This window comes from Silurus meridionalis, chromosome 7 (genome assembly GCF_014805685.1).
Source record: "Silurus meridionalis isolate SWU-2019-XX chromosome 7, ASM1480568v1, whole genome shotgun sequence".
NCBI classification, from domain to species: Eukaryota; Metazoa; Chordata; class Actinopteri; order Siluriformes; family Siluridae; genus Silurus; species Silurus meridionalis.
In genome coordinates, this window is record NC_060890.1 from 27,054,349 (window position 1) to 27,081,035 (window position 26,687).

The following is a 26,687-nucleotide window of genomic DNA, read 5'->3' on the forward strand; positions in this document are numbered from 1 at the left end:
ACTGCAGGACGTGTCAAGGAAAGCTGCGATGAACGGAACAACAACCTCTCATCAATCAAGGGAAGTAACACAACCAGTGACCAGTATGGTTGTCTTTCTCGTCAGCCTTGGGGCTGGGATACACACCCAGGCTCATCCATATGACAACACCTTTTGGCAGTATGGCAACTAGACGGCTCATCAGCACACAGCAGGTCCATGCAAACTGTCCCTTGTGTTTCTGTATTTTATCCTATTTCTATGCGACATGTCTGATTGTTTAAGTTGTGATTTATCCATTCTTGTTTATCATGGATAAAACGGGGGAATTGTAAGATATCCTTGATCACTAGTCCTAGATTAAATTGACCCAGAACGAAAAACATGACCAGATGTAGAGTTCCTGTATTTCTGTTTTAGGCTTCAAAAAAGGGTTCAACATGACCTTGTGGAGTTGTCTCTCCTAACTTTCTCTTCTGTTCATACACATACACACACCTGGCAGCCCTCCCTTTTTCTCTCTATCTCTTTGAAAGCATGTGTAAGACAATAAACTTTGGAACTTCTGTCTGAAAGCCGACTCGTGTGTTTCATTGAGACTTCTCCGTGCACGTAGTAGAGCAAAGATCGAGAGGAAAGGCTGAATTTGGGGGTATCCTGTCCCGGGGACAGAAGGCAATCCTGCCCAAGCGGCAGAGGATAAAACACTTCCTTACATCCTTACATCACAGATTTCTCCAACCTTTCTTCTCCTGAAGGCCTGATTTTAATGCCAACCCTTCATCCATCTGTACAGATAGAATACAGAGAATTCTCATCAGCAACATTAAAATGTGGTATGGAAACACTGACACTACACTTCCTCACTTTGCAAGCTCATGTATTGAATAGTTGTGTGTTTATCGCCCTCCTCTGCCTGTTTTACTTTTAGGATTTTTACTTTTAGGACTCTCTCTCTCTCTCTCTCTCTCTCTCTCTCTCTCTCTCTCTCTCTTTCTACAGTTTGTTATTACTTGGTGTCACCTGCAGGTGTGAGGTATTGAGTTTCACTTGCTCTGTATTTCATCTCCAGTCGTTTTCCACTTTATTTCTGATTTCATCTATTATTTGTTTGTTTCTATCAACATATCAGAGATCTCATGCTATAATACATGTGCTTTTTTTTTTTGGTCTGTGTTTCATGCGTTTTTTTGTTTGTTTTGTTTTTTCCATTCAAATAAAACACTCTACAATCACTTTCTTTAATTTGTTTTTTCCTAATGGTGAACCAAAAATCATTGTGATGTATTTAACAGAACAAATAAATCAAAATTTTATTTTTTTTACTGAAACTAAAATCACAATCACAAATCCTGTCATAACCCACAATACAAAAATGTGCAAATAAACACTAGTGTATCTCAATATATTCTGAAAGAAATGTGATCAAGAGCTTCATCCAAAGAAACTGAATCCAGTTTACTTAATTTTTCATTTAAGCTCACTAACAAAAGTGACCCATTGTGCTGCCCAGTGTAACTCCAGAACCCAGAAACTTTAGTTGTAATTTAGTTTAAGCCATGGCTCCTTTTTCCAGACTTTCAACCACAGCCTCAGCAGAAGCATTTGGACTGTTAGCTTCAGCTGAGAAGATGCTCCATGCTGCTCCAGCTCGTCCTACACCAGCCTCAGCTTTGGCTCAGGTTTTTATGGATGCGTTTTCCAGGTTCAAATTTTCAAAACCATTTCCATGTCAGTATACAGTTCTTCAGCGTACACATCTGCTGGTCTGTGAAGATGCGCTGTGCTTCAACAACTGCAACATGATTAGAAAGCCTCAGTAAAAATGAGAATAAAATAAACCCCTTTACATCAGAATGCTGCTGAGTTCTGGATTGTGATTCAGAAGGTCTTGATTAGTTCTCTATAACAGCAGCTCTGAATTTAATGCAGCTTTATTTATTTACATTTGGTTTTTTTTATTGTTTTTGCTTGATATATTTTGGGTCACTTTATTATAATAGAAACAGAAAGTTAAAACTTCAGGTAAAACTCAGTAATTATTGTGATCCATCTCCCTCTTTAAACTAAACACATCTTGAACTTTTTTGGGGAAACTGGGTTTTCTGAAGTACTCCTCTATTATATGATAACAGGTTTCCAGAGTTCTTTTTAGATTTAGGTTATCGTTTATGTCTTTCTCATACCAGGTGACCCCAAACTTCCTCTAGGATATTTAGGTCTGGATTCTCTGTGGGTCAGTTCATGACTATCAGTGTTTGTTCAGCTGTTTTTCTCTGCAAATATAATGCTACAGCAATAGCAGTGTGTTTGGGATCAAAATTCTACCTTCTCCTGACTCCACAAAGGAATTAAATAAGTTTCCACTTCCTTCTGACATATAAAAAGGGATTTCCTAGACTCCACTATTGCTCTTTGAGACACTGCATTGACACTGGAAATGGCAACTTAAGGCCTCAAGAGTATGTAGATATTGTGCAAAAAGGTTCAGGATCTTTCTGAATGTTCTCTTTTTGGATCCTGACTAAATTGTTTAATTCCACTATCCTTTATCTTTGGGTGTGATCTCATTTGTGTACACGTCTACCTTTCTCAATTCATGATCAGTTTTCAGAAGCTCTGTTTCTTCTGTATGGATTTTTCTTGCAGGTCCTAAATCAGAATCTAGCTTAACCTGTTAGCCTTCATCACCACTTTTGAGACTAACAGTTGGAAATGACCTACCCAACTTTAAATGTTTACAGTGTTTATGTGCTACATACACAATTCAAATATCTTTAGAAAGAAGACACTTTGAGCTTTACTGTCCATTATTAAAAGTGATATTGTTCAATAATATAATGTTATCGATGATGAAGTGTCTTGAATATACATTTCCTGCACTGAACATTATATTATTTCATATATAAATACATGAAATCAGTCCTGGAGCAATCCAGAAAAGTACTGGGATGAAAGCCACATGTCTCATGAGTTTATATTTACAAATGTAATGAAGATTTTCATGAAAAATGAGATTCCTACAAACATTTATCTGAGACTGTGTCTGATCCTTTTCTCCTCCCCCTGTTTGAGAGACACCTGCTAAACTCAGGTGATCATTTATACTCTATTCATACAGTCTGCATAGAAATCAACTGCTGATCAGTAAAGGCTTTTGTTCTACATGTTTGGATATTGATTTTCAAGCATTTCTCTTACAAAAATAAACAGGCAATAAAACGTATATCATCGTATAAAACTGTAAAGGGAGATTTATTGTAACTTACAGATGCAGATCACCAAGTCTCTGTTGTTACTCCCCCATAAAAATATTTTGCACATCGCTGCTTTGTGAAAATCTCAGATAAAACAACTTAATTGACTTTCTTTCCAGTTAGCACGAGCTGGAAACAGCTGTTTGTGCAGAACCGAGAGCTGTGATGCTCAGACCCCAGATTCTGCCTTTCTGTTACTGTTGTTTTTTTGTTTTTTTGGGTGGTCTCATTTGTTTTGTACCACTATATTCTACCAGCCATATTTGGGTTTTTTTTTAAGCAAGATGTCGTTTTTTTATGCAAAAGTTATTCAGAAAAATATACAAATACACCAACCAAAGTTCTGTGACGTAAACAAAGGAATAAACATCTAAATGACAACACTATTGTTTGTTTGGAGCAGAAATGCTTTACAGCATGTTGTTCAGTGGAGCCTCATCTTCTCTAATAAACCGGGATTAGCAGCAGTGGATGTGTTTGTGACTTGTTATTACAATCATAGTCTAACTACTGCATTTCTTTATGCATGTTGTTATTGTGTACTGTTTACACACAAAAAAAAACAGAGATCTGAAATCGCTGCTTGAGGCTCAGAGCTTTAGAATGATGTAGAGTGAGTCATGGTTACTCTTCTCCCTTTTTAATCTATTGTTAAACATTAACACCTGAGAACACTGGGACATCGACCGTGCCGGCACGACAATGAAGGCTAAGAGGTTAAAGAAAGCAGTACAGTAAGAAGAGGATTACTCACTCGTTCATAATATTTTCTTTCCAGGGTCTGTCTTTTTTCTGGGTCCTGTTCATTTTTATTCCTCTTTTCTTGGACTCTTAGGGGAGCATTTGTAGTGCCTTCCACATCAAAATATTTGAGTAAATGGAACGAATAGGTCTCTAGGATAGAAGGAGGAGATCGTCCAAGAAACTCACTCAGCTTTAACCAGAGCATTCGCTGGATGTGGAGTCAATAAGAAAAAAGACATCTTAATATTTGACTTCAAAAAATTTATTAAATACACGATTATTTTTGTTAGTTTTCCATTGTTTGCAAATTAACTGATTGTTTTTATTTTTCATATTTAATTAATTGTCAGTCATGAAGCAGACTTTAAAGAACTACATTAATTTCTAATTGCACCTACCATGTCTCCATAGTTACAGGGTGTCTGGTCCTTCTCACTCTTACTGACATTTTTCTTCAGGTAAGAAAACTGATCTCCAAATGAAGTTGTGCGAAGATTCTCCTTTATACAGGGAGTGCAGAATTATTAGGCAAATGAGTATTTTGACCACATCATCCTCGTTATGCATGTTGTCTTACTCCAAGCTGTATAGGCTGGAAAGCCTACTACCAATTAAGCATATTAGGTGATGTGCATCTCTGTAATGAGAAGGGGTGTGGTCTAATGACATCAACACCCTATATCAGGTGTGCATAATTATTAGGCAACTTCCTTTCCTTTGGCAAAATGGGTCAAAAGAAGGACTTGACAGGCTCAGAAAAGTCAAAAATAGTGAGATATATTGCAGAGGGATGCAGCAGTCTTAAAATAGCCAAGCTTCTGAAGCGTGATCATCGAACAATCAAGCGTTTCATTCAAAATAGTCAACAGGGTCGCAAGAAGCGTGTGGAAAAACCAAGGCGCAAAATAACTGCCCGTGAACTGAGAAAAGTCAAGCGTGCAGCTGCCAAGATGCCACTTGCCACCAGTTTGGCCATATTTCAGAGCTGCAACATCACTGAGTGCCCAAAAGCACAAGGTGTGCAATACTCAGAGACATGGCCAAGGTAAGAAAGGCAGAAAGTCGACCACCACTGAACAAGACACACAAGCTGAAACGTCAAGACTGGGCCAAGAAATATCTCAAGACTGATTTTTCTAAGGTTTTATGGACTGATGAAATGAGAGTGAGTCTTGATGGGCCAGATGGATGGGCCCGTGGCTGGATTGGTAAAGGGCAGAGAGCTCCAGTCCGACTCAGACGCCAGCAAGGTGGAGGTGGAGTACTGGTTTGGGCTGGTATCATCAAAGATGAGCTTGTGGGGCCTTTTCGGGTTGAGGATGGAGTCAAGCTGAACTCCCAGTCCTACTGCCAGTTTCTGGAAGACACCTTCTTCAAGCAGTGGTACAGGAAGAAGTCTGCATCCTTCAAGAAAAACATGATTTTCATGCAGGACAATGCTCCATCACACACGCCCAAGTACTCCACAGCGTGGCTGGCAAGAAAGGGTATAAAAGAAGAAAATCTAATGATATGGCCTCCTTGTTCACCTGATCTGAACCCCATTGAGAACCTGTGGTCCATCATCAAATGTGCGATTTACAAGGAGGAAAACAGTACACCTCTGAACAGTGTCTGGGAGGCTGTGGTTGCTGCTGCACGCAATGTTGATGGTGAACAGATCAAAACACTGACAGAATCCATGGATGGCAGGCTTTTGAGTGTCCTTGCAAAGAAAGGTGGCTATATTGGTCACTGATTTGTTTTTGTTTGGTTTTTGAATGTCAGAAATGTATATTTGTGAATGTTGAGATGTTATATTGGTTTCACTGGTAAAAATAAATAATTGAAATGGGTATGAATTTGTTTTTTGTTAAGTTGCCTAATAATTATGCACAGTAATAGTCACCTGCACACACAGATATCCCCCTAAAATAGCTAAAACTAAAAACTACTTCCAAAAATATTCAGCTTTGATATTAATGAGTTTTTTGTGTTCATTGAGAACATGGTTGTTGTTCAAATTAAATCCTCAAATAAAATTAATCCTCAAAAATACAACTTGCCTAATAATTCTGCACTCCCTGTAAAGTAGAGAAGAAAAATGTTGGATTTCAAACATTTTTTAAATATGAAAACCAAAGTGTGGTGTAGCAGGTGTGGTTTAGTGGAGTGTTCAGGAATCAGTTAATGTAGCACACCTGAGACCTATCTGTGCTGTTTATATTAACTATCTCTCTCTCTCTCTCTCTCTCTCTCTCGTTTGTGTTCCATGCGCTGCAGTAAGATGAAGGTTGCATTTTCTTCATACTGAATTTTGTTACTGTGCCGTAGTATGAGGCCAAAAAACAAAATAAATCGTTTGCTCCTTTTGAATCAGTGAGTTTTTAGTGTGACCTTAAAACCATGTGTAGTTCATTAAAAATAACAATAAAGTAGACTAACACTCTCTAAATGGTTGAGCCACTGAGCAGAGAAGTGATCAGAAAGATAGATATTTCTATCTTTGTCGAAATAACAAACGTAGGAAGTTTCATCTGGCTTGCAGGAAGCAACTGCATACACTGTAACAAAAAGATAAAGATACATGAGAGAACAAACTAAGAGATTTCAGAACAATCAAAAAATCGTAATCACACTCACCGTTACGTTCCTCTGACAGTTTCTCCAACATTGATCCAGAATGACAAGCTTCCACATAAATGACCATCTGCAAACAGTGACCCAGTTCAAAAGATTCAATAACAATCTAAACAATACATGAACTGGGGAAATAGGGTGGGAATAGAATGAGGAGAAATCTGGGTTGTGATTGGTCAGAAGTTATTTACTATAACAGCAGGTCTGACAGTGGTGCTGCTGCAAATCACAAATCTACAGTATCTCACAAAAGAGCAACGATTCTTATTCTCAAATCCTCAGAGACTCTTCACCATGAGGTCCATGTATGAGTGGTCATTGTGAGAGAATCAACTTAAAGCACCACATTGTAACTGCTCTAATACAAGATACACATTTATATGGTTCTTTTAAGCAGACAAGAACATGAGCATGATGAATAGAACATGTGGCTTTGAATGTTTAAACCACTTAAAGCTGTTATCACTGAGGGTGTACTTACTTTACTTGGCAGTTATTTAGACAATAATATCTGTATGTTGAGTTATTCTTTAGAGCAGTGGTCCCCAACGTTTTCTGCGCCACAGACCGGTTTATGTCACAATATTTTCACAGGCCGGTCTTTAATGTGTGGAGGATAAATACAACAAAATAAAATGATACGACCATAAAAACTGGTATTTTCTAAATCTAATAATAATCGTGAATCCACTTGTTGTTGTTTGTAAATTTTTCTCTTTTGGGGGTTTGAGTTTAGCAGTAATGTATTATGTGTTAGCGGCCGGAGCTCCTTTAAGAAGGTAGTGGATGGAGGTAAGTCATGTGACCGGAGCTCCTTTAAGAAGGTAGTGGATGGAGGTAAGTCATGTGACCGGAGCTCCTTTAAGAAGGTAGCGGATGGAGGTAAGTCATGTGACCGGAGCTCCTTTAAGAAGGTAGTGGATGGAGGTAAGTCTTGTGACCGGAGCTCCTTTAAGAAGGTAGTGGATGGAGGTAAGACATGTGACCGGAGCTCCTTTAAGAAGGTAGTGGATGGAGGTAAGTCATGTGACCGGAGCTCCTTTAAGAAGGTAGTGGATGGAGGTAAGTCATGTGACCGGAGCTCCTTTAAGAAGGTAGTGGATGGAGGTAAGTCATGTGACCGGAGCTCCTTTAAGAAGGTAGTGGATGGAGGTAAGTCATGTGACCGGAGCTCCTTTAAGAAGGTAGTGGATGGAGGTAAGTCATGTGACCGGAGCTCCTTTAAGAAGGTAGTGGATGGAGGTAAGTCATGTGACCGGAGCTCCTTTAAGAAGGTAGTGGATGGAGGTAAGTCATGTGACCGAGCTCCTTTAAGAAGGTAGTGGATGGAGGTAAGTCATGTGACCGGAGCTCCTTTAAGAAGGTAGTGGATGGAGGTAAGTCATGTGACCGGAGCTCCTTTAAGAAGGTAGTGGATGGAGGTAAGTCATGTGACGGAGCTCCTTTAAGGAGGTAGCGGATGGAGGTAAGTCATGTGACCGGAGCTTCTTTAAGAAGGTAGCGGATGGAGGTAAGTCATGTGACCGGAGCTCCTTTAAGAAGGTAGCGGATGGAGGTAAGACATGTGACTGGAGCTCCTTTAAGAAGGTAGCGGATGGAGGTAAGTCATGTGACCGGAGCTCCTTTAAGAAGGTAGCGGATGGAGGTAAGTCATGTGACCGGAGCTCCTTTAAGAAGGTAGTGGATGGAGGTAAGTCATGTGACCGGAGCTCCTTTAAGAAGGTAGTGGATGGAGGTAAGTCATGTGACCGGAGCTCCTTTAAGAAGGTAGCGGATGGAGGTAAGACATGTGACTGGAGCTCCTTTAAGGAGGTAGCGGATGGAGGTAAGTCATGTGACCGGAGCTTCTTTAAGAAGGTAGCGGATGGAGGTAAGTCATGTGACCGGAGCTCCTTTAAGAAGGTAGTGGATGGAGGTAAGACATGTGACCGGAGCTCCTTTAAGAAGGTAGTGGATGGAGGTAAGTCATGTGACCGGAGCTCCTTTAAGAAGGTAGCGGATGGAGGTAAGTCATGTGACTGGAGCTCCTTTAAGAAGGTAGTGGATGGAGGTAAGTCATGTGAGCGAGGCATCATGACCTGCATCAAGAGGGAGTCATAGATACATGTGGAGTAGAAAATCCGCTAATTTTTCAAAATAAAACATTGTTTAGAATCAGATCATAAATAAAACAGAAATAATGTAAGTTATGTTTTCTTTCTGTGCGGGACGGTAATAATTGACCCACTGATTGGTGCTGATCCATGGCCCGGGGGTTGGGGACCACTGGTTGTACACTAGGTTGGTACTCTATACAACCTACACATTGACTCCTCTAAAATATAGACATGTTTCATTTCTATAGTATTGAACCTTGAGAAGTTTCTTCCAAAATGGTTGCTGAAATGTGCGGGGTGCACTAACTTTTGTAAGATACTGTATACTAATGCACTTTTCTAATGCATGATTGTCACTACAGTCCACTTAAAAATGATTAGAAAAGGAGATGCAGTAATGAACACTAATTCATTTGTTCTTACTGAAAACAAAAGCAATGTTTAGTGACATCACCTTCTATACACCCTATAACAGGGCAGGGGTCAGGGGTCACAATCTGCTGTATATTTAGACTATAGCACAAGCTAAAAATCTCATCAGAAATAAAAATAAAATGGCAGGTTGGATTTTATAATAAAATACAGATATGAGCCACAACAGTTCTAGAACCAATATTACTCTCTACCAAAGTGATGGAGAAGTTAAAGGCTGAAGAAAGCATTGATCTGGCCATGAAACTGCTCTTCTAATTAAAATTGGTTTTTTTGTAACTTTAATTTTTAATGGAACTCACGTGTAGTTGTTAAAAACAGTAAAGTTTTTTATAAAAAGTGTAAAGTGCACCTTTGAAAATCTGCGCTTCCTTGACATTTCCTTCACAGTTTTAATGAGGTCTTCTGCGTAAAGCTGCAACAGAGAAGAAATGATTGTTTCATCACCTCAGTATTATACAGTTGATGGGACTCAAGAATCTAGCAACCTTCTCACATTTTATTTATCTAGCAGGTGTAGAGCAAATGTAATTGTTTTGACAATTTTACCATTACTTCAGTATACTGCACTGTACACAGAGAGATAAATAACAAAAGGGGTAGGAGATGCATCATACACTTGAATAAGGAAAACAGAACTTCTCATGGTTTCCATGGCCTGTTATGTAGACGAAGATAGTGTCATTTTCATCACTGAAACAGAACACAAAATTGTCATATTAATTTATGGAAGAATTTGTTAATGTTCTCACTTTTGTTATAAACACTCATTTCCTCAGCAGCATTTGTTTTACTTTCTATTTTCTATCCTAAAATGTTCTTAGTATGGAGAGACCACCAAAAACTTTTCAAGAAAATAAGCTTTTAATAAAGAAATGATAACATATAAGAAGGAGTGCATTATTATAAATATTTGACATGCAGCCTCACTCATATCAGAGCTGTTATTATAGAAAATAAATGTTGGACCAATTAGGATTTTGAATTCAGTAGTCAGGTATGGGGGAATAAATAATTGAATAACTTCAAGAACACCTTAGAATAGAATCTGGACCGAAAGGCTCGATGTAGAATTGGTGAATGAATCCATAGTTTCTACCTTCGTATTACTTTTTTTCCAGCAGTTGAATCTCCACGCAGTGCAGCCAGAAAGTTTTTAGCTGATACCTCCTGATAACAGACAATTTCAAAACCATTAATTCCACTTCACAGAAACCCAGCATGTTTATCGTGTATTACAGGTAGAACACTTCACCTCTCCAGTGTAGTCCTTTGGAACTCCAGGGTAAACATTAGGACCATGTGGGACATTGATTATATTTCCAGGAAAAGGATTTCTGTACATAAATATAATTGTAATGAAAATTCAGATTTTTTTTCTCAGTGTATTTACTGAGTGAAAGTGAAAGCATGCACACACAAATGGGATGTTTGGCACTGGAGAATTAAAAGTATGTCATGTTAAACTTAATTCTCACATAATACTCACTTCTTATTATAAGCGATATCATCATACATCATCACCACAATCTGCTTCTCTGGAATCCCATTCCTGTGTACTATCTGGTAAGCGTGACACACATTGGCCTGTAAATAGAATTGATATATTTATAATTGAAAGCCTGCATCCACTATAAAATACTTTTCACTAATATAAAACAATTAGTATTAATAAAATGATATTAATATGATGTATCAGTCATTCATCAGAAGTGGAACAATTCAAATTTTAAACCAACAAATTTTAAAACAAAAAAATATTACATCAATTCTTCTTTGTCCAGAAACAATTTAAGAGTAAAAATCAAGCTGTTGGTTTTAATGTGGTCACCTGGTCTACGTAGTTTTTCCAGTCTTTAGAACCTGCTGCCAGGAGAACCCAGTGTTTACTGTTGCTACCAGGCATATTGACTAAAAAGCAGAGAAATGTTTCATGTGACTGATCAAATTTATTACATCACAAATGTGTTCATTCCTTTAATCTATTCATCTTCATCACATCATAAATATGTTCCTACCTCTCTTCTCTCCAGAGATTGTTTCAGCTCAGTGTTCAGTGGAGTGATGTTCCAGAACAGCGTATCAATATTTTTATAGCTACAAAACAGACTTTCACTTTCATTGTATTACTCATCAGGATGTTTGTGGAAATTTTTAAAACTCTGCTTCCTGCTTTTTAATTTTCTGGTTAAAGCATCAATTACACCAGACCTGAAACTAGAAGTCCTTCAACATACCGCTGGGTTTGTTGTTGCTGCTGTTAGTTAATTTTTATTTGTAAATTTTTTTTTCTGGCTCCTAGGGATGTTCTGTTCGCAATAATATCAGCTCTGGGGTTAAAGACTAAACCAGACTTTAAATCAGTGTATTTACTGAGTGAAAGTGAAAGCATGCACAAACAAATTCCCCTAACTTACCTTTCTGAGCCTCCTACTTCTGATTAAATTCCCCTTTTATTTCCGTGTTCTGTAATTAAATTCTCACATGGACAAAAACAAAGTAAACATGAGTGAGAACAGAGACATTCCTGATCATCTGATCATATTTTCTCTGCTTGTGTTCTATATGGTGGATCTTCAGCCTGGATACATTCATTAGGTAGCAACATCTAAAATTATTTTGTATTAATATGATGTGAGGTTCAGTTTCCAGCGTGACACTAAAACAGGTAGTAATAATCACTAGTTTTTACTGAAGAACATGTCGGAGCCCAAACTTCTTCACTTTAACTTGAGTAAAAAAGTGCAGTCAGAACTTCAACTTTTACCAGAACCTTTTAAAACATCAGTATCAGAACTTCTACTTTTGCCATCTCCAGCTGGGGTGGATGAGAGGTGTGAAGATATTGTTCTCAAACCTGCAGTAGAAGATGTTGAGGTCTTTACCCTTAACATGCTAGAATGTAAAACACTAGATGATTGGCATAATTTAGATATGGCAATAAAACATCTCCATAAACTAACAGATCACAGCAGTGAAAGTATTTGTAATTAATAAACCAAATTTGCAGGCAACCAGAGATAAAGCAGTGAATCTCATTCATGACGTTAGGATTTTATACTGTAAACCTTGTTAGTGAGCTCAACCCCATCAACCTCAATGATGATTTTGTAAATCTTGAAAGTGTAGTTACATTTTATAGACATGTTTTTTTCATATTTCCATTACTTAGTCCATACTTTAACAGAGGATTTAGGGATAAAAATGACAGAAATATACTCAACAGTACAAATTAACCGGTAACGTTGACTTCCATCTTATTTCCATAAACTTCCTTTAGAATATGTTTTTTCTTTATTATTTATATATTTCTAACTTTTACCTGTTTGATTTTTTCCATTCATATGGGTTCACAACCTCTTTTGTGTCTAAGTGAAACAGTCTTTTACTCTCATAAAGTCATTCGAGTTCAAATCCTGCCTCTGGATGTTTTGTGAGTTTGCCATCCATCAAATCAGAAATGTGCAGACTTTGTTGTCAGCTGTCTTTAGTCTAAAATGAATTTCTTTGTGAAAGATTGTAAAATGGGCAGGTTTATGAGGTGGAATCAAAAGTTTCAAGACTCACTCTGTTTACAAGACAGTACTTTATTTATCTACGTTTCCACAACATCAATTTCAAAATAGTTCTCTTGCACAGCAAATCAGTGCTCCCAGGGCTCTTCTGGGACGTGTTCTGGAAGTTCGGTGCTCCATGTGACTGTGTGTGCAGCCTTGTGCTGCCATCTGGTGGTGTGTTACAAAACTAGTTTAAAAACTTTTTGATACCACCTTGCAGGTGAAGCACAGAACAGTAGAATAGGAGTTAAACGCTGTTAAATAAATGATCATGAAAACTTTTGATGCCATTTTTCTTCAGCTTTTTCTCATAGTCTGTGAATCTCCACATAATACGTGACAGTAACAAATTCATCAATATTTGTATTTTCACTGCTTGTTTTTTTGGTTGATTTTTTATACACAACCTGTCCAGTGTATTATTTATTTTTATATAATAAAAAGATCATAAAAATCAGAACCTAATATATAAATATATATTTATGTATGTGGGTAGGTATAAGCAGACAAATACAACTGTCCTGTAACACAGAGTATTTAACGGCTCACAGTTCATCAGTTTATTATGAAGTGTACACTTTTACAATCGTAAAAGTATTTGAGTCTTCATCTTTAACCTGATATAAGCAATTAGAGGTCTGCATGAACTTCAAATTAAAGCCCAAACCCAACTCAGACCTAAAATGTTTCAGAGCCAAGGCCATGAAGCAGACAAGAGATCTAAACTGACTCCCCTCATAAAAAGATTACCACCATGATATAATGATTATACATCTTAAAGCAGGCCAGTTGGTAATTAGAAAGTAAACAGAGAGCCTACTGAGTTATATGAAAGCTATTAATGCTTTTAAAGTTTGTTTTAGTAACCTAATTAACAGTAAATTAAATAGTACTGAAAGCACAGGCAGCACCTCTGATCTGGAGTTTGTGTTAAGTATAAGATCTCTTATGTCAAAAGCACTGATTATTGTCATCTGTCTCTTGTCTCTCTACTTTGTTGTGTTGTACATGCCGGCAGCACTCATCTTTTCTTCTGTGTTTAAATCATGTCTCCACCATTGTCATGTTGTTGGTCCATGGTCTTCACAGCTGATTCTGTTTATAGCTGTTGTAATTTCCCTGTTTGATTATTATGTCTTTATATACCACATTGTTTCAGTTTGTATCCGTGAAGCAATGTGCTTCATATTTTTTTATTGATTACCAAACTGCTGTTTCATGTTTCATGGTTTTGATCTTATGTTTCATGTTTCATGGTTTTGATCTTATGTTTCATGTTTCATGGTTTTGATCTTGTTAATGTTTCATGTTTAATGTTCTTGTTTATGTTCTCATAGCATTGTTTGCTAATCACCTGACCATAGTCAGTTTCATGTTTTAAAGGTTTGCCCACCAATTCTTGATTTGTTTGCCTGTTTATATTAAATAAATAATCTGTAATCTCCCGGAGTTATCAACGGTAAATGGATCAACTTTTGACTCCACATTGCTCAGTTTGGCCACTGTATGTCTAGAATCAATATTCCACTACACTCCAGATAATGTAGCTCCTCTTAAAAAGAGATCAAATAATTTGCACCATATTGACTACATGCACACCTTAAAACAGGCTACTTGGATATTAAACATAAATTGATAGTATTTTAAACAGAAAGGAAGTAGAACCTCCTGAGTTACAGAAGAGCTCTTAGTGCTGCTGAATCAACAGTGTGAAGATTCAGTGAGTTCCTGTTTCTGTCCTTTGTTTTTTCTTTCCATGTGATTCCCTATTTTCTCAGCCAGATGTCGCCATTTTGTCCCTGTGTCCCTCATTAGTTCCTATTGTTCCACCTGGGTCTCATCATCCCTGTGTCTTTAAGTTTCCCTCTGTGTAAGTTCTATGCTTCGTTCATTGTTTTTGAGTTTGTTTTTTGCTTTGGTCTGCTTTTTTCTCGAGAAGACTTTTTTCTTTTCCAACTTGTCTCTATAGTTGGGTTCACACGCCTCCTTGTGGCAGACTGTTGGAGCTCCTGCCTCTCAGGCAGTCGGTCCTGATTTGCACCTCATCCATGACAAACATTTCTATCTACCCTCATAGTGGATAACAAGCATAATCCTATGTTTTTATTTATAAATAGGTAGTGATGCCTTACATTTTTCAATAATTTTATACAATTTCAAAAAACAATAATTTTTTGTAATAATCTATAAGATCCTAAAAAATGTAGTAGCACAGCAGTAATGCTCGTACCTACCTATAAATAGCATTAAAAGTGTTAATCAGTAGTTAATTTATAAAACCCCCGATTCTAAAAAAGTTGAGCTGCTGTTTAAGTTATAAATAAAAACAGTAATAATTTCAAATGTCATCGCCCAATTTTTTTATTCACAATAGAACAAAGAAAACTTATTTTGAATTTGTCTGCAACTCGTCTTAGAGTTGGGAAAGGGCCTTAACCCCTGTGTAACATCTTCTCTACTTTTAACAACAGTTTGAATATATTTGGTAACTGAGGAGACGAGTTTCTGGATGTTTCTGGTAGGAACGTTGTCAAAGTTGTGTCTGATAGTAGCTGCTCAAGAGTCCTGGGTCTTCTTTGTCATATTTTTTGTTTCATGATGCATGGCGTATATTCAAAAGGTCTGGACTGCAGGCAGGTCAATTCATCACCCAGATTTAGCTCAATTATACAAGACCTTCCCTAAAAAAAGACATGATCTGGATAGAAGCATGTGTTGCTCTAAAACCTCTACAAACTCCCACACCATCAGAGATACAGACTTTTAAACTAAAAGCTGATGGATCTTTGATCAGAGGACACGCCGCTCATGTTTTCCAAAAATGTTTTTAAATTTCAATTAGTCTGACCACAGCTTCGGCCCGGAGAGGATGGTGGAGTATCGGGATCATGTTCACACATGCCTTCTTCTTTGCATGATGGAGATTTAACCTGCATTTGTGGATGACATGCAAACTGTGATAAGGATTTCTGGAGGTGATGATGCGCCCATGCAGTGATTTCCTTTACAGAATCATGACTGTTTTAAATGCTGTGACACAGTGAGAGATTTCAACAGATACTCAGAATCTTCTGATCATATTTTGTTCTGCACCTGATGAGATCTTTAAAGTTTTTGCAATTTGATGTTAAGAACGTACTAAAATTGTTCCACAAAGTGTAGATGCAGTGTTCTGTGGATTGGTGAAGCTCTGACTATTTTTACTTTAAAAACATACACTATTTATACCCAAACATCTTACTGATCTGCTGATTATCTGCTGATTTTACTGATCACCTCATTATTTCAAAATGTTCCTCCCACTGTTTCTTCATAGTAACATTTACTTCTACAGGCGTTTGCTGCCCCGTCCCAACTGTTCTAAGATGTGATGCAGTGATGAAGTTATGCAAAATTTGAATTGAATTTAAAAGCAAAAGTAAGAGTGAACATCATGTTTCTCTCCTTGTTCAGGTCAGGTTAGAGGAGAGGTCATAACCCTGCTGAAGGAGATGAAGTGATGGATAGTGATAGATGGATCTGGGTTTTTGTCACCTGACTGTTGTAGTCATCTTAAGTTATTTTATTGTTTTTAGATAAATAAAAATATAAATGAGGGAGGGTGTAACTTGTTTTGTTTTGATGGCATTAGTTTATACACTGCTCGCTTAAGGTCCCTGAAAAACTGCATCCCCCGGAGTCAGTGCGAGGATCTGCTGAACAGGTTATAATACACAACTGAATTAGGAATGTTTGAGGATCCCCCTGGAGGAACAGGAAACTGTATCTGTAGATCTACACTGACCTTCTCAGAATGCTGAAACCACACAATGAAAAATGCAAAAATAATGAATGAATAAAACATCAAATAATTTTTCACTGAAACTACAGTTATAATATTTACCACATAAATATAAAAGGTTGACAGAAATAAAAACATTATTCCATGTAAACTTTCCAATGTCTTTATTCCAGAATGTGATTCTACAGTAGATAGTAAATAACAATCACACAAGTGTAGGAATAATTATTTTTTATTGATAAAATATAGGTATTTGTATAAAATATATAAAAAATATAAATACATAAATACATAAATAAATAAATAAATAAATAAATACAAATAAATAAATACAAATAAATAAATAAATAAATAATAATACATTTAACCCTAGATAATATTGACTCATTGTAACATGCTCCTAAACATCATTAGATCTGTGTTCTAAAAGATATAATTATGGGATGCATCTATGGATAGTTAAGAAAAATCTAAATGAAAGATTAAAGAAGAATAAAATCTGCTGTCACTCCACAGCGTCTGGTGTCTCCTTTAGAACCGAATCCGTTGACCAACATAATCAATGGCTGCAGTGATGCTGATGGAGACAAACAAAGAAATCATTAATGATGCTTTTCTTTCAAACCAAATAAATTACTGAGGAACTGAAACACAACCGTACCTCTGAACCTCCAACCCACACTCACACAGATTCACCAAAACCTGCAGGTGTGAACGAGTGACAACAAACTGCAGAGAGAGAGGGGAGGGGGGAGGGGAGAGTGAGAGAGAGAGAGAATGAGAGAGAGAGAGAGTGAGAGAATGAGAGAGAGAGAGAGTGAGAGAATGAGAGAGAGAGAGAGAGGTGAGAGAAAGTGTGAGAGAGAGAGAGAGTGAGAGAGAATGAGAGAGAGAGAGAGAGAGAGAGTGAGAGAAAGTGTGAGAGAGAGAGAGAGAGAGAGAGAGAGAGAGAGAGAGAGAGAGAGTGAGAGAGAGAGAGAGAGAGAGAGTGAAAGAAAGTGTGAGAGAGACAGAGAGAGAGAGAGAGAGAGAGAGAGATATATATATACTCATTGTAATCATGGCAACAGTTCAGGCAGTAAAACTGATGTACTTGATAAAACGTTTAATTTATCGTGTATCTGTTAAATCTTTCTATTTGATATGTGAAATATAAAATCAATAAGAAAAAAACAGCATCATCTTCAACAAACTACCACATAAAGAAAAAGGTGATTAAAAGGAAGTACCGCCTCTTCATCCCAGTTGAAGATTGTTGTTCTAAAACGCTCAGCTACGACTTTGAGCTCGTACAGTCGAGTCGCTTCACATCTCTCACTCAGAGCTCGTGAACCTCCATCAGCAGTGCAGCGCTGAGCGATCTTCTGTGTGTGTGTGTGTGTGTGTGTGTGTGTGTGTGTGTGTGTGTGTGTGGTAAAGGTGTGTAGTTTGATGTAAACTGAATTTGAAATGATTAAAACACATGTAAGAGGTGAGGATTTGTGTGTGAGGAGGATTTGTGTGTGAGGATTTGTGTGTGAGGATTTTTGTGTAAGGATTTGTGTGTGAGGAGGATTTGTGTGTGGAGGATTTGTGTGTGAGGAGGATTTGTGTGTGAGGATTTTGTGTGTGAGGATTTGTGTGTGAGGATTTGTGTGTGAGGATTTTGTGTGTGAGGATTTTGTGTATGAGGATTTTGTGCACTTACTCTCTTAAGCTCGTTCTGTTTCCTCTGGAGATCCGCTCTCCTCCTGATGTTCTGTTCATTTCTAATCCTGTTTTCTTGGATTAAAAGTGGAACATTTGCGCTTTCTACAGCATCGTTCACTTCAAAGTTGCGTGACTGGGATTTGTATTCCCTCCTAACGCGTTCAGAGGAACATCCCAGAAGTTCACTCAGGGGGAGGTGGAGAATCGCCTATAAAATATTTTGTAAATAAATAATAAAATCACAGTTTAATACTATTTACAGTGAATAACAAGACTTTTTTAATGTTTAATACACTTTTAAATACAACAACCACAAGAATTGCGGATGGACAAGATGATTCCATTTTGAGTCTGGTTCCTCTCACAGTTCCTTCCTACATTTACTTTTATATTTACTGGATATTGTTTATCTCATTCATACAACAGCAGTGGAGGGTTAAGGGCCTCGCTCAAGGGCCCAGTAGTAGCAGCTTAGTGGTGGTGGGTTCTGAACTCATGAACTCTGAACACGTATTTTAAGAAGAAGGAGGATCATAGGGTGACATATAAGAGTAAAGGAAGGTGCACACAGGTGGACTATGTTCTATGTAGGAGATGCAACCTGAAGGAGATTGGAGACTGTAAGGTGTTGGCAGGGGACAGTGTAGCTAGACAGCATCAGATGGTGGTCTGTAGGATGGTTGTGGAGGCGAAGAAGAAGAGGGGGAGAGTGAGGACTGAAAGAAGAATAAAATGGTGGAAACTGAAGGAGGAAGACTGTAGTGTGAGATTCAGGGAAGAGGTCAGACAGGAGCTCGGTGGTGGTAAAGAGGTGCTGGATGATTGGGGAACTACTGTAGAAGTGATGAGGGAGGCAGCTAGAAAAGTACTTGGTGTGACATCTGGAAATAGAAAGGAAGACAAAGAGACGTGGTGGTGGAATGAGGAAGTGCAGGAGAGCATAAGGAGAAAGAGGTTGGAGAAACAGAATTGGGATCGACAGAGTGATGAGAAAAGTAGGCAGGAGAACAAGGAGATGCAGCAGCAGGTAAAGAGGGATGTGGCGAAAGCTAAAGAAAAGGCATATGAGGAGCTGTAGGAGAAGTTGGAGACTAAAGAAGGAGAAAAGGATTTATACCAATTGGCCAGGCAGAGGAACCGAGCTGGGAAGGATGTACTGCAAGTTAGAGCAGTAAAGGATGGAGATGGAAATGTGTTGACTAGTGAGGAGAGTGTGTTGAGAAGGTGGAGGGAGTATTTTGAGCAGCTGATGAATGAGGAAAATCAGAGAGAGAGAAGGTTGGATGGTGTGGAGTTGGTAAAGCAGGGTGTAGATAGGATCAGTAAGGAGAAAGTGAGAGCAGCGATTAAGAGGATGAAGAGTGGAAAGTCGGTTGGTTGCTTTGAGAATGTTGATGGAGAAGTATAGAGAAGGTCAGAAGGATTTGCATTGTGTGTTTGTGGATTTAGAGAAAGTGTACGACAGGGTGGAGAGAGGAGTTGTGGTATTGTATGAGGAAGTCTGGTTTGTCAGAGAAGTATGTGAGGGTGGAGCAGGACATGTATGAGGACAGTGTGACAGCTGTGAAGTGTGCAGTAGGAACGACAGACTGGTTCAGGGTGAGGGTTGGACTACATCAAGGATCGGCCCTGAGCCCTTTCCTGTTTGCAGTGGTAATGGACAGGTTGACGTATGAGGTCAGACAGGACTCTCCCTGGACTATAATTTTTGCAGATGATTTTGTGATTTGTGGTGAGAGTAGGGAGCAGGTGGAGAAGAGCCTGGAGAGGTGGAGGTACACGCTGGAGAGAAGGGGAATAAAAGTCAGTATGAGTAAGACAGAGTACATGTGTGTGAATGAGAGGTAGGGCAGTGGAGTGGTGCGGTTGCAGGGAGAAGAGGTGGAGAAGGTGGAGAAGTTCAGGTACCTGGGGTCAACAGTGCAAAGTAATGGAGAGTGTGTTAGAGAAGAGAAGAAAAGAGTGCAGGCAGGGTGGAGTGGGTGGAGAAGAGTGATAGCAGGAGTGATTTGTGATAGAAGAGTATCTGTGAATGAATTATATTGGTAGAAGAATGCTGAGGATGGAGCCACCAGGAAGGAGGAAAAGAGAAAGACCAAGGAGGAGGTTTATGATGTGGTGAGGGAAGACATGCAGGTAGTAGAGGCAGATGTAGAGGACAGGGTGGTATGGAGACGGATGATCCGCTGTGGCGCCCCCTAATGGGAGCAGCCAAAAATAATAATAAGAAGACGATTCGATTCTCTTTTATACATATCGCGTTTCCATGACGACAGGGTGTCTGACTCACTCCCCATTCTGTCACGTTTTCTTGGACTTTCCTTTTCATGTAATTAAACTGGTCCTCAAAAGTGCTCATCATTAGATTTTTCTATCAAAGAAAAGAGTAAAAGATTAGAATAACGTCTAAAATGAAGCGTCTTTTGAGTGTATTTAGAATATCTCACAATAGTAAGTGCACCCCTTATATTTCAGTACAACCATTTTAGTGTCTTCTCAACTAACAATTCTATAGAAATGAAACGGATCTATTTTAAAGACGTAAATGTGCAGTTTGTAGCAGTACAGATTTACTGTCCTTTAAAAATAACAACATACAGACATTATTATTTAAATATCTGCCAACTAAAGTGAAACTACCCTCAGTAATAACATCTGTACATGATGTAAACATGCAAAGCCACATGTTCTATTCATCATGTTCATGTGTTCGTCTGCTACACAAGATACATTTGTGTATCTTGTATTAGAGCTCGTTCTTGTCGATTTCTTCTCTATAACATCCGAAGGATTCGACCATTTCTGTCCATACAGGCTGCCCAGTTGCTTGTTCAGTCTCTTGTCATTTCAAGACTGGACTACTGCAACTCTCTGCTGGCAGGTCTCCCCCTGAACGCTATTCGTCAACTGCAAATGATCCAAAACGCAGCTGCACGACTTGTGTTCAATCAGCCCAAGTTTTCCCACACCACCCCACTGCTGCGCTCCCTTCACTGGCTTCCAGTAGCTGCACGTATCAGATTCAAAACACTGATGCTTGCCTACAAGGCCAAAAATGGACAGCACCATCTTACCTCAGTGACCTCATCACATCTCGCACTGCACCACGCTGTCTGAGATCCTCCAGCACTGCTCGACTGGTACCACCTTCTCTCAGAATGAGAGGTAAGTACACTTCTAGGCTCTTCTCTGTTCTGGCACCGAGGTGGTGGAATGAACTTCCCCTAGATGTCCGTACAGCAGAGTCCCTGATTATCTTTAAGCGACGACTGAAGACCTACCTCTTCCTGAAATACCTAAATTATCACTTTCCAAGTTTGTAGAATTCGAGTTATATTTATATTGAGTTTGTATTCTTGCGTACCAGTGTAGATTTATTCACTACTAGAGATTTAAAGCACGTTTGTACGTCGCTCTGGATAAGGGCGTCTGCTAAATGCCGCAAATGTAAATGTAAATGTAGAGCAGTTTAAATTTGGTGTTTTAAGTCGATTCGCTCACACTGACCACTTGATGTTCTACATGGACCTCATGGTAAAGACTGAGGCTGGGGCTGCATGAGTGCTGCTGCTACTGTGGAGCTGCGGTTCATTGAGGGAAGCATGGATTCCAATATGTACTGTTTCTAAAGCAGAACATGATGCTCTTCCTCCAGAAACTGAGCCGGATGGCAGACTTCCAACATAATAACAACCCCAAACAGGAGGAAGGTGAAGGTGATTCAGTGCCCAAATATGTCTCCAGACCCGAACCCTACTGAGGACCTGTGGGCCTCAAGCAGAAGGTGGAGAAGCTCCATGTGTGTAACATCAAGCAGCTCTGTGATGTCATTATGGAGGGGTGGAAGAGGATCTCAGCAACAACTCTGGTGAATTCCACACCCAGGAGGATTAAAGCAGTGCTGGATGACGATGTGTTTACACACAATATTTACACTTTGGACACAGTTTTGACATGTTCACTGGGGGGGGGCACTCACTTTTGTTGTCAGTTATTTAGACTATAATGACTGTATGTTATGAAATGCACACATGGTGATTTCTTCTATAAAACACTAACACTCTTGGTGTGATGTAGCCAGTATGCAGTGAAAACATCAGCAAGAAACGCGTTCCTCCTTTTGTCATGGAAGCAGGCATACGAGCTCTCATCTGGTGTACATGCTGCAACGGCATACACTGAAACACACACAGACTCGCGCTTATAAAAACAACACCAGATTTTTTAATATTCTCTTATATTTTTAATTATGTTCTAACCGTTGTGTAATGTCGGCAGCTCGACCAGCATTGATCCTGCATGACACGCTTCCCTGTAAATCACCATCTGCACACGCAAAAAAAAGGAAAACAAATTAGTGAGATTTTATTTTCCGAAATTGCAAACAGAGACCCACAAAAACAAGCACCAGTAACACCAGCAGCTGGGACTCATCAATCATTTTAAAACTATTCAGGTGAAACCAGTAGAATATATTTTGATCAACATGAACACAAACTACTGATACTGTAGGAAAAAGCAGACACTTGTACACAATCCAATAAATGAATGTACAAAAACATTCGCAATCTGATCAAAGCTACGAGAGTATATGTACCTCTGAAAATTCAGCTTTCCTGGACATCTCTTTCACTGTGTCGATGAATTCATGAGCATAAAGCTGCAACAGACAATACAATCAACAGTAACGTTTTATTATTATTATTATTATTATTATTATTATTATTATTGTTGTTGTTATTGTTATTATTATTATTAACCAAAAATAATCTGCACTAACTGTAGAATCGGGAAAATGAAAGACTCCGTGGCCTCCATGGTCTGATAAGTAGATGAAGATAGAATCATTTGCACGACTGAAACAGAACGTAAACAGATAATAAATGTCAGTGTGCTGCAATATTTCAGAAACGTAATCATCCAGATTCATATTAGTGTGTGTTTTATTTACATTTCACCATCGTATTTGTACGTGTTTCTCATCCTTTAATTGTGGATTCAAATATGTGAATTCAGCTGTTGGGCCCCTAAACAAGGCCCTAAACTCTCAACTGGCTGGTTGTATAGATGTTAAGTGTAAGTCACTGTATAAGGGCCCGTGCCATATACTGTAATTGTAAATGAATAAAAGATGACTGATACCTTCTGAGGACTTTTTTCCCTCCACTTTTCTTTATAGCTTGTGATTCTCCACGTAGAACAGCCAAGAAGTTTGCAGCAGATACATGCTAGAAATACATTCAACAACAATTACATAATTTTTTTATATACATTTATAATTTACATATTTTTTATTTTACAACAAACTGCATTACCTCTCCAGTGTAGTCTTTTGGAACACCACTGTAAACATCTGGACCTTTTGGTACATTGATGATGTTGCCAGGGAACGGATTCCTGAAAAAAACATATAACACACTCTCCTCACTAGTCAACACATCTTCATCTCCATCCTTTATTGCTCTAACTTGCAGCACATTCTTCCCAGCTCGGTTCCTCTGCCTGGCCAATCTCTACAAATCCTTTTCTCCTTCCTTACTGTCCAACTTCTCCTACAGCTCCTCATTTGCCTTTTCCTTGGCTTTCACCACATCCCTCTTCACCTGCTGCTGCATCTCCTTGTTCTCCTGCCTACTTTTCTCATCACTCTGTCGATCCCACTTCTGTTTCTTTAACCTCTTTTTTCTTATGCTCTCACCATCTTGTTCTTCTTTCATTCTTCACTCTCTCTTCTTCTTCTTCACCTCCAAAACCATCCTATAGACCGACATCCGATGCTGTCTAGCTACACTGTCCCCTGCCAACACCTTACAGTCTCCAATGTCCTTCAGGTTGCATCTCCTGCATAGAACATAGTCCACCTGTGTGCACCTTCCTCCACTCTTATACGTCACCCTATGATCCTCCTTCTTCTTAAAATACGTGTTCACCACTGCCATTTCCATCCTTTTAGCAAAATCCACCACCATCTGCCCTTCCACATTACTCTCCTTAAAGCCATACCTACCATCACCTCCTCATCACCTCTGTTCCCTTCACCTACATGTCCATTAAAGTCTGCACCAATCAGCAATCTTCATTCCTAGGTACACCATCTACCACTTCATCTAATTCACTCCAGAATCTTTCCTTCTCCTCCATCTCACAGCTGATCTTGTGGAGCATAAACACTGATGACATTTATCATCATCCCTTCAACTTCCAGCTTCACGATCATCACCCTATCAGACACTCTCTTCACCTCCACCGCACTCTTACTGTACTCTTCCTTCAGAATCACCCCTACACCATTTCTCTTTCCATCCACACCATGATAGAACAGTTTAAACACCTCCAATGTTCCTGCTCTTACTCTCTTTCCACTTGGTCTCCTGAACACACAACATCCAGGAATGTGATGCTCAAAAAGGACATACAATACTTTTAACCAGGTGGCCCAATACTTTTGGCAATACAGTGCAGCAAACTCTTGAGTATTAAATGTTGAGACGTCTATATATGCAGTTTGTATCTGTAGTTCATTTATCGTATTTCCATAAACAAACACATGCTGAGTCGTCAATCTGAATTTTTGACTTTTTCCACAAAATTCATCTGTGTAACTTTAACTTACTCATGGTTATAAGCGATGTCATCATACATCATCACCACAATCTGTTCATCCGGAATGCCGTTCTGGTGTAGGACTTGGTAAGCGTGACACACATCAGCCTGTAAGAGAACCGATGGAATAAGTCTTCAGACTGCACAGACTGAATCACGTGTCTCTGAACTCATGAACTATTAATAACCTTCTAGTAAATATATGGATTTAAAACATTTCAATGCGTCTGTACGGAACCCCAACCCACCAACAGTAAAATCTAAATACTGGATTGAATATTCCCACCTGGTGTCTGTAGTTTACCCAGTCTTTAGAACCTGCTGCCAGGAGAAACCACTGTTTCCTGTTGCTGGCCATGTCATCTACAGTGTTCCTACAGTTAGAAAAATATTCTCTCAACATGTTCTGAACTATAAACCATACAGAAATCTGATATAAGGCAGGATATGCAAAACACATATAATGCATACATTTATGTTTGAATTTCACAGATATAGAAATATATGTCAGATACCTGTACATAAATGCCACATATATTTCAAAATATTACAAAAATATCCATTTTATATATGTAAGATACACACACACACACACACACACACACACACACACACACACACACACACACACACACTCTTTACACAGGATACATCTGTGGGTTTATATATATATATATATATATATATATATATATATATATATATATATATATATATATATATATATATATATATATACACACATATATCTTAATCTTAATTTTAAATATAATTAACACATAAATACACAAACAAATTCTACATTAACATCTGTAACAATATTTTCACATAGTAATTAATTCTGTAACTCAACATCAGGAAACTGACAAACTGCTGTAAAACTGTAAACAGCTTTTATTCTTTTTTTAACAATTCTACACAATCAGTTTTAAATATAAACATACAATTAAACTAAATAAAACCTTTTACTTCTAGTTTGTTTATTTATTCACATCTTTCTATTCTTATGACAGTATTTCATTTCTTTATCTTTTCGTATAAAGTAGTTCTTACCTCTTTCTCCGAGTAACTCTGTTATCCCAAAACAGACATCGAAGTGCTTTTTATTCTCTGTAAAATGTTCTTTAGTTTAGTAATATGACGTCAATTTCTCCAAAAGAATTTACATTTTCATTTCTACATTTTGGAATTTCCGCTGAAAGAGGAAAAACTTTGTTTTTGACAGCATGGGGGTTGGTTGATAATCCACCGGATTTGTCTCATTTCCGCTGGGTCTGAGGTGTGCTGTCCATTTTTCTTCTTTACTGAATACATTTGCTTTTCTTGTCTGCTTTTTTGCCCTATAATGACGAAGTATGATGTAGGCCCATCAATGTCTTTTAGTGACAGGTAGGAACTCCTTATAAGCGCTCCTTTGACTTTTTTCCTTTAGGAGTGTGTGATGTTTTTACTCAGAATTCCTTTATACCTTTTTGATCTTCCACCACTGATTCATAGATTCAAATCTGTTCTTCACTTTTATCCATCCTTTCCAAAAGTTTTTAAAGTATTCACATAAAGATTTTTCCTGTAAATGTTTGTTATTTAAATGGCAGTAGTAACTTTTGTGTGTTCCTGGTGTTAGTGTGCATTGTGATAAGTTTATAGTCTGAAAGTGGTGTAGGGAAAATGTAGGCATGTGTGATCCTGTTCCTTATAGTACTTGTGGTATGTACATTAAAACCTGTCTAAACATGCTGCAGAAACCCTGAATGTGTGGAATTTCCTCAAAGTGCACTGATGTGTTCATGGGTTGTTTTTCATTCAGGTCTAATGTAAAATCTGTTGTGCAGTTTAAATCTCCCCCCCAAGAAAAGTGTTCTGATGGAGGGACCACCTCAAAGTGGGTGAATTCAGCTCTCACTATGGGCAGTCTACCTGGTTCTACCTC

The 26,687-nt window shown here is 38.4% G+C and overlaps 1 protein-coding gene and 2 long non-coding RNA genes across 3 annotated transcripts; all 3 read right to left on the reverse strand.

The window, feature by feature from the left end:
• Nucleotides 1–1,463: 1,463 nt before the first annotated feature.
• On the reverse strand, nt 1,464–4,481 carry LOC124388534. Its single transcript, XR_006926441.1, has 3 exons — nt 4,379–4,481; nt 3,991–4,188; nt 1,464–1,774 (listed from the first exon to the last, which is right to left on the reverse strand). It is a non-coding gene; the product is annotated as an uncharacterized LOC124388534 (long non-coding RNA).
• Nucleotides 4,482–16,843: 12,362 nt separating this feature from the next.
• On the reverse strand, nt 16,844–17,832 carry LOC124388523. Its single transcript, XR_006926425.1, has 3 exons — nt 17,695–17,832; nt 17,127–17,194; nt 16,844–17,042 (listed from the first exon to the last, which is right to left on the reverse strand). It is a non-coding gene; the product is annotated as an uncharacterized LOC124388523 (long non-coding RNA).
• Nucleotides 17,833–22,198: 4,366 nt separating this feature from the next.
• LOC124389380 (legumain-like) lies at nt 22,199–25,138 on the reverse strand. Its single transcript, XM_046854757.1, has 8 exons — nt 25,044–25,138; nt 24,768–24,865; nt 23,470–23,551; nt 23,297–23,382; nt 22,935–23,010; nt 22,752–22,814; nt 22,414–22,480; nt 22,199–22,332 (listed from the first exon to the last, which is right to left on the reverse strand). Exons 1-8 carry the CDS (start codon nt 25,113–25,115, stop codon nt 22,199–22,201), a joined length of 678 nt encoding a protein of 225 aa, XP_046710713.1. The 5' UTR covers nt 25,116–25,138.
• Between the last annotated feature and the right edge of the window lie 1,549 nt (nt 25,139–26,687).